The sequence below is a fragment of the Manis javanica genome, chromosome 6, assembly GCF_040802235.1.
Source record: "Manis javanica isolate MJ-LG chromosome 6, MJ_LKY, whole genome shotgun sequence".
Classification (NCBI taxonomy): domain Eukaryota; kingdom Metazoa; phylum Chordata; class Mammalia; order Pholidota; family Manidae; genus Manis; species Manis javanica.
The window spans coordinates 10,767,611-10,776,316 of NC_133161.1; the positions used below are offsets into that span (position 1 = coordinate 10,767,611).

Genomic DNA, 8,706 nt, shown 5'->3' on the forward strand with positions numbered 1-8,706 from the left:
CCCGGGTATCGGCGGAGCTCTCTCCTGCAAGGCGGCTGCCTCAGGAGATCAACATTTTTTTCTCACCAGTGCTTTGTTTTTTTTTTCCATTTTAATGAATCATGAAAATACCCTGGCAGAACTGAGGTGTCCTTGCCTTCCTCCTCCAAGCAGTGGCCTCGCCCATTACTTAGTTCCAGCTCTCAGTCCAGTCTATGGTCAACAAGAAACAAAATAGCATCGTGTAGAAGAAAGGTCCTCCAGTTTTTTTGAGGGGAGCCCTCTGGCTGTTTTGTAACACAAGGTGCAATTTAGAAATGAAAAGTATTTTCAAGCCTATTAAAACTGACTTCCTGGACAATGACAGTTGATTTTGAAACTAAAATTTTAAAACTAGTTCCCCTTTAGAGCAAAGACGCTAATATTTTTTCACGTAGACAAAGTGATTGATCCTCAGGCCCAGAATACTTTTCAAACTCTAACAGTACAATAATCACCCATTTATGTGTGATTAAGTTGACCATGGTGGTCCCAGAATTGGGACAGTCTCTTTGCCAGATAATTTTGATGTTGAACATTAAAGTGCTTGTTTTGAAGCATATTCCTCTTCCTCGGGTGGAAACCTGGGTCAGAGATATTAGTTTATACGGGTGCTGCTTCGCCTAGGCAGGGAGTTTCTTTAAAAGTATCAAAGGCAGAAAGCCAGCTCCAAAATCAGTAGGATTCTTAGATTTGTACAGTTCAAAGCTCCTTTCCAGATAAAAATAAAAGAGAGCAGAGAGCCTGAAATGATACTTTACTCAAAGTCCATATCCCACAATTGATTTTTGGAGAAAAGAGAACTAACAGTGGCAACTATTCAGGGAGCTTAAACAGAGGTGCTCACATTGTTGTAATTTTGATTTATCAAGAAACCTGTAGAAAAAATGTTGGCCAAAATGCAAAACCCAAAGTAACATGTTGACCCAGACTAGAGAAATAAAACATTGCCCTTGTAACCATCATTTTCAGAAGAGCTCCAGAGCAGACAGAAAAAATCAGGGGCATCAAATTTTTGTAATGTGTAGGATCACTCAATACTTCAGAAAACACCATAAAGGGAAAAAAGCAAGAATGTCTATCTAAAGAAACCATTCCCTAATAAATCTCCTTAAATGATTTTAGGGAATAAAAATGCCAACAAGAAACTAAATAAAAGGATTTCCTGCATTGACTTTCAAAAGCCTTTGACAAGCTATCTTACCAAATTTAGTCATGAAGGACTCAGTATACTGCTGTCTCCTGTAAAAGGAACTGGCTCACAAGACAGAAACACCATGCCAGAAAAGAGGCACATATCCCCGGGCTCAAGCCTGGGATCATAAACGGTTGAAAGAGGAGGTACTCAGTGAAATCTCTACATCAGGGATGATATTTAGCTCCTCTGAGTAAAGAAATTACCAAGTTACGAATGAGAAAAAACACTAAAAAAAGTAAGTTTGAATGACAGAGCAAGAAATGGCAAATGTATTATAATTCAAGGGATTTTACTTCAGAAAACAAATCAGAATTTGACATTCATAATAATGCAAATAGATGTAAATTATGACTTTCAAGTTATCTGGCATAAACCAAGGAAAAGGCTGATCGTGTAGGAAAAGGAGTCACAGAAATTATAGTTATCATCTGTTATGTAGCTGGAGCTCAGTGGCTGGCATGTATAGAAGTTGGGTTATAATATAATTAATAACCATCTCTTGTTGCCTACTTTGTGCCTGACACTGTGCTGTGCAACTTCCTTTGCAGTGTATCTACTTCTCACAGCAACACTGTGATTTAGACACCAGTATCTCCGTTCAGATGTAATAAGACTGAGGACCAGGAAAATGGAGTACATCACCCAAAGGTAATGGGCTGGTAAGTGGCGGAATCAGAACTTGACTCTACAGATATCTTCTTCCATAATCTGTATGGTCTTTGGAAGACAATAGAAACCCTAAGAGAATATAAGTGGAAAGACAGAAAAAGAGAGAGAGGGTGGGAGAGAGATGATGATAGATAGATAGATAGATAGATAGATAGATAGATAGATAGATAGATAGATAGATAGATAGGAAGACAGGTAGGTAAATAGGAGACAGATTTATCTATATCTACATCTATTTATCTCCCCATGAGTTTCCTAAATCAGAATACAATGTCACCTCTACTTCCTGGACCCCAGAAAGACAGAAAAGTGACAGAAAGAATACAATCAAGAGATGAGGAGATTTTTCATGGTGGAAAGATGAATCCTCAGATGAAATATGACCCAAGCCTTTAAGTCACAAAGGATGAGATAAAAGATGAGAATTCTTTTCAGTCTTTTTATGCACCCACTGTCTGTGGGGTTCTGGGCTCTTTCTTACATGTTACCTCATAGGATCCATTTACCAGTGAGGAGGCAAGGCTTTGAAAGTTAATTAACTTGTCCCCACTCCAAATCAAGCATCCAGCAAATAATAAGGCAAAAATTTACACCATAAGAACCCTGTCTACTTCATCGAGCATTAAGAAAAAAAAAAGACTATCTTTCTGAATGTATAGTGTGTGTTTTTCCCAAACAGAAGCACTGGATGAAAACAGATTCCAGAACAACTTGTATAAATCCACAGACTAGAGGCTCCTGACAGGTTATTAAGTCATGTCAGGGACATTCAGGCATATTTATAATCTCTAAAAGTAGAATAATCTGATTTTTCTGTGATCTCTCCTTTGATGTTTTTGTAAACAATAAAACTAGATCAATAGGCTAAGGTCTACTCTGGTAAACAATTCTGGCAGAAATAAAACCATCAGCCAAGAGCTGTGAGACCTGGGCCCTTTACCAACTCTGCAGCCAACAGACAGCAGTGAGGACCAGGCTGGTTATGTGACCTCTCAGGGCCTCACTTGCTACATAGCATGAGGATCTGGACTGTTTAATCTCTGAGTTCCATTCCAGTTCAGCATTCTATAGAATCCTCTAGACCTGGAGGGGCTGACCTGCCTCTTGAATCTCTCATTCCACAACCTCTTTTTAGAAGCACTTTGACTGACTATTAAAATGACCAGTTAAAACAACATTGTTACAGATAATTTCAATTATTCTGCACAATGAAAATCAAATCCCAGATCTGCAGCCCCAGCCCAGTTAGGCTCCCAACCACATCCAGATGTCCTGGGCCACCAGCCAGCCATTTCATTACCCTTTGGGTGCTCCACGGAGCCCCACACTATTAGCACAGCAGCTCTGTCGGAACAATAACAAACAGCAGCAATGAGTATCAAAGCTAAGGAGAAATTATGTTTAGGTTTGCTATTAGATCATCTTCATCACCGCTCACATCCACATGTCCCCAAGAGAACGTCAGCAAAGGGGAACTGAGGCAGAATGCCAAGGAGAGTACAGGTAATTCCTGGGCAAGGGAAGGTGGGAGATGCGGGAAGCTGGATAGGGTGTGTCCCACATGAGGAGGACTTTTTAAGAGAGGCGTAAGGAAGGAAGGCTGTGTGGGGCTAAGATCGTGGACTCTCAGGGCCTAGGTTGCTTGGGTGTAAAGCCTGGCTTTACCACTAACTAGCTACATGACATATTTAATTCCTTTAGGCTTCAATGTCCTCATCTATAAGATGGATATAGGGGTCCACGTACCTCATCAAATGTGAGTTAAATGTGCAAAGTCCTTATGAGCATTTGCCTGCCAACTTCTCTTTAGGAAGGATGACTGTTGGTGTTATTAGCCACTGGAAGAGCACAACTCTCTGCCTTCTCCCCCGCTGGCAGGGAGGTGGCTCAGGCAGGCCTTGCAACATTCTTTTTTCCCCTGCAGCTTCTCCCACTGCGGTGGAGCCAGTTTTTGAAGAGACCAAATTCAAGTTGTGCAAGTGTCTGGTTCTCCCTTTCCTTCCCAGAGAAAAGATATTTCTGACAAACACTCCTAGAGTGTGGGACAAATTCTCCTAAACACTCTGAACAAAGTAGAAAGACTCCTGAGTCTCCTTTTGATTGAACTGACCTATCTGGCCTGCTTTATAGGACCTTGTTTGTAAAACATGATACACCTTGAACTACGGTTATGGGTGCCACCACCCAACCTTTCTGGTCATCTGCATTTCTGTGCAGTATGAACACGAAGGAGAAAGAACTGCGGTGTCTCTGCCTCCCTGTCCCTAAAGAGATGAGAAGGCAGAAGTAAAGAAAAGGCAAGCCAAGGCAGCGGGAAGAGAGCTGCCCTGGGTCCTTCTGTTTTGTCCTGCCTGGACCTCCAGGGAAGCCAGGCGTCCGGTTCACACCTAAGCTACACCTGGCAAGGAAGAGGTGCTCAACACAGGTTTGTCCAATGCACTCAAAAGAATGAATACTGGCCAAAAACAAAACCAAAAAAAAGTAAGGGTTCTCAAACAGATAGGAAGTGGTAACACCTCCTTCCACCCACCCGAAACCCTCCAGACTTCTCCTCCACAAGACGGTGGACTTGTATTTGAAGGTGCTTCATTCACATGACAAGAAAGAGAATAGGCAATAGTGGTAAAATAAATCCTCAGGAGTCTCCTTCCAAAAAGGAGCATTCAACAGCAAAACCAAGCTCTTCCAATTCCTACCAGTTCTTCTACCCAATTTACCTGCTGCCCTTTACCCAGCTTTATTGCTGTTACACTCTGTGCTATAACAATATGCACAAATTCCAACACCGATTATCAACAGTGACTCAAAGAATCAATAAGAGGAAATAGCAATTGAGTTACAATTAAAGGTGATTTACATAAGAGATAAATAAAAGAGATATCATTAATAACGACTGGAAAAATCAAACATCCTTCTCTAGTTTGCATTTCTTACCAATTCATGTTCCTTCCCACACCCCGCCACAGAGGTGTGTGACAACTGCAGCCGAACTGCATGCTATCAATGTTTTCCAAATGTTGCCTGAAAATGAATCACTAGATAATGCTTAGAAAGAAGGTGTATTCAGTTGGCAAATTTGGAATGCACTGCGAACTCTGAAAGGCAAGTTAGAACAGATACACATCACTTTTCCTCATGTTGACAGAGTATTCATAAAAATGTTAGGGAGGTATTGTTCCTGATGTACCCAGTGAGGCCCTCCCATTCACCAGCCCCTACTGCCTTCACTGTCTGCCTCCCCACCTGGCAGAGACCTAGGTGTCTATTTAAGGCTAAATAAAAACAGATCGACTGACTGATGTCAGTGACCTTTTTTATGACTACATAAGGAGCCACGGGAAGTTCTGGATTCAGCCTCAGAAACCCAGATTCTTTTCTTAACTTTCTGTGAGCAGTTAAGCCTTCAGACACACACACCAGCTTTATTTTCCTCTTTAAAATAATGAAGTTGTGTCTGAGATGATCACTAAGGTCCTTATCTGCTTCTGTCTTTGTGATTCTGTGACACACCACAGAAAAGCAACTCGGAAGTGACAGAGGAGGGCAGGGAGGAAGAAAGAGAAGCAGGACCTGCAGACGCACTTCCCGCCTTGGGGAGTTCAGGCTGAGATGGACAACACTCATTGCTACATAGGATCGCAGAACAGTAACTGGAGTCAAAGGCAGGGAATTCTTTGTAAGTAGTCAGGAGTGAGGCGCTGTACAGAAAGGGCCTAAAAACAGGCTTGGTTGAAAAGAGCATGTTGGGAAAGCAACAGGTGAGGAGGCAGGAATAACTGCACCACTTTTCTGCACAAGTGGTAAGCGCTGTCCCCTGTCTACAGCCACTACTCCTTCCCCCTGCCCCACAAGCTCTCCCTTCCCGTTTCTTTCCCACAGGCGTCTCTGGTGGCCGGCACATGGCCAGCCCCAGCAATGCCACGGAGCCCTGCGGCTTTCTCCTTCAGGGCTTCTCTGAGTTCCCACAGCTGAGGCCTGTGCTCTTCTTGCTTTTGCTGGCCGTGCACCTGGCCACGCTCAGTGGAAACCTGCTCATTCTAGTGGCCGTGGCCTCAGTGCCCAGCCGGCCGCCGATGCTGCTCTTCCTGTGCCAGCTGTCAGCCATCGAGCTCTGCTACACGCTGGTGGTGGTACCCCGCGCCCTGGCCGACCTGGCCGCACCTGGCCTCGGCAGTGGCAGCCCCATCTCCTTCCTGGCCTGCGCGGTTCAGATGCAGATGTTCGTGGGACTGGGGGGTGCCGAGTGCTTCCTACTGGCCGCCATGGCCTATGACCGCTACGTGGCCATCTGCCACCCGCTGCATTACGCAGCCGTGCTGACCCCCCGGGTGTGCGCGCGACTGGCCCTGGCCTGCTGCCTCGGGGGGCTGGCGGTGTCGGTGGGGCTCACGCTGGCCGTCTTCCACCTGCCTTTCTGCGGCTCCCGCCTGCTGGTGCACTTCTTCTGCGACATCACGGCGCTGCTGCACCGGGCCTGCACGCGGAGCTACGCCGACGAGCTGCCCCTGCTGGGCGCCTGCTTCGTGCTGCTGCTGCTGCCCTCGCTGCTCATTCTGGCCTCCTACGGCGCCATCGCCACCGCCCTGCGCCGCCTGCGCTGCCCCGGGGGCCGGCACAAGGCCACCTCCACCTGCGCCTCGCACCTGGCCGTCACCCTGCTACACTATGGCTGCGCCACCTTCATGTACGTGCGGCCCAAGGCCAGCTACTCCCCGCGGCAGGACCGCATGCTGGCGCTCGTCTACACCAACGTCACGCCGCTGCTCTACCCGCTCATTTACAGCCTGCGCAACCGCGAGATCGCCACCGCCATCCGCCGGATGCTGGGGCAGAGGCGGCCTGGCCACGCCCCAGGTCAGGGTGTGTGTGAGCCCTGACAGCAGGCAGGCCGGAGTGGGGAGCTCCACACCCCTAAATTTTCCTCCCTCAGGTGGCGTCCACCTAGGGAACACCACCAACGGGGCTACTCAAGGACCGAATTCAGGAAAGAGAACCAGGAAAAATGTCTATACACAGGGCATCTCCCGGCAGTTGCCCCATCCTCCACTCCTCCCTGAAGGAACGGCCAAAATTAGCAGAGCCCCAGACTTGCATTTAGTGGTTCCCTAATTCCCCGTTGGTTCTCCCCATGTGCTGGGGCCTGTGCAAGGTGGTGGGCTTGCGTTGCTGAAGGCACAACTCACGACCTCCAGGAGCTCCCAGCCATAGCGAGCACCGGTGTGAAGCGTGACCCACAGGTGTGTGGGGTGGAGACAGTGCGGAGAGGGGGATAATGGGCACTTCCATTTTGAACATGCGAATTAAAATGCTGCCAGGACAAGCCAGAGAAGATACAGAATGAGGAGGTAAGCACAGCCATCTAGAGCACAGGAAGAGGTTCAAGAGGAAGGACAGATTTGGAATTATAGGTGGCCACTGAAACCATGGAACGGGGGATACTAAGAAAGATACAGTTGCTCCCTATGTGATGCGATTCTGGGTGATTTTTATTTTCTTGTTTGTGTATCTTCCAAATTTCCCCTAATCATTGTCAATGGAGATTACTTTTATATATAAACAATCACTATTTAAAACAAATTATATCAGAGCTCCCTCAGGGAATCAGACTTCTTAACCTCCATCCCCAAGATAAAGGCGTGAGTCCCACTTGCCTGAAACTATCTCCTTACCAACAGTTCTGGAGTAAAGTGGAGCTGGACTGAGCTTCGTAGGGGTGGGTCCGGTACTGTGCCTTGTAGTACAAGAGTAGGAGGGCACGGAAGAGCTTTTAATCTGCCAGTAGCTGGGAGAAAATATTACTGTCAAGGATAAAGTGAGGAGACATGAAGAGGGAGAATTACTAATCCATGTTGCCTTGTAACACTAGAGAAAATAAATTCTCTTGATGTGACTATTTCTATACAATGTTACAAGCAGTATATCCTAGTATATTAAAGGAAACAAACTGGCACAAAATTTTAAGTACACACATTAGGTTACACTAGAAAAATGCCTGAATTTATTCATTCATCCATACGTGTAACAAATGAATGTTATTGTGACAGTTGCATGCCAAGAACTAGACAGTTGAGGATTCACTGTAATCAAAATGCCATTATATTTCTACCACCTCAAGCCAAATGATTAAAGGAATGAATCTGAAGCCCATGTGGAGTCCAAAGTCTCCTAGGAGACTCAGGTACATAAATAGGCATTACAATACTACTTACTAAGTACCGTGATGGGGAAAAGACAAGATCCTACAGGAAGTACATAGCCTAGACTTAGGGTGGCAGGAGCATCAGGGAAAGCATAGGAAGAAGTCATGTGTAAGATCTAAAAGCAGATGGGTAGTTATAGCCAGACAGACATGGCTGAGAAAGGAGAGTCCAGACAGAGGGAGCAGCATGTGCAAATGCCCAAGGCAAAGGAGACTATTATACATTCCAGAACTTGTCCGTAGGACTGGCTCTTACTGGTGGTGATAGAATGGTGGGGTGTACTCTGTGCTGCTAGTATTAAGAGATTATGATAGAGGTGCGGATAAGGGCCAAGGCATGCACACCCTGTCAGTCATATTAAAAAATTTGGATTTCACCCTAAAGAAGGAAGAGGAAAGCAAGAAAAAAAAAAGGAGAAGGAAGGGGAAGATGAGAGAAAGAAGAAGAAGAAGCCAACAAACCTGTTTAAGCAGGGGAGTGATATGAACCAGTTGGAACACGCTGACTACTATGCCAAGAATGAAATAGAGAATGACAAAAAGTATTAGGCAGCTAGTACAGAAAGACAGGTTAGAGATGATGTTGGCACATTTTAGGTAAGTGGTGTAGATATGACAGAAC

General features: G+C 45.7%; 1 protein-coding gene across 1 annotated transcript; it reads left to right on the forward strand.

Annotated features, from left to right (window-relative positions):
* Positions 1-5,601: 5,601 nt before the first annotated feature.
* LOC108386300 (olfactory receptor 10AC1) lies at positions 5,602-6,789 on the forward strand. The gene has a single exon (XM_017644108.3). The coding sequence runs from the start codon at positions 5,785-5,787 to the stop codon at positions 6,760-6,762; it is 978 nt and encodes a 325-aa protein (XP_017499597.3). The 5' UTR covers positions 5,602-5,784; the 3' UTR covers positions 6,763-6,789.
* Positions 6,790-8,706: the final 1,917 nt, after the last annotated feature.

What these genes read in the sequence shown, in the direction of transcription:
- LOC108386300 (XM_017644108.3), top strand. Translation starts at nt 5,785, where the DNA reads ATGGCCAGCCCCAGCAATGCCACGGAGCCCTGCGGCTTTCTCCTTCAG.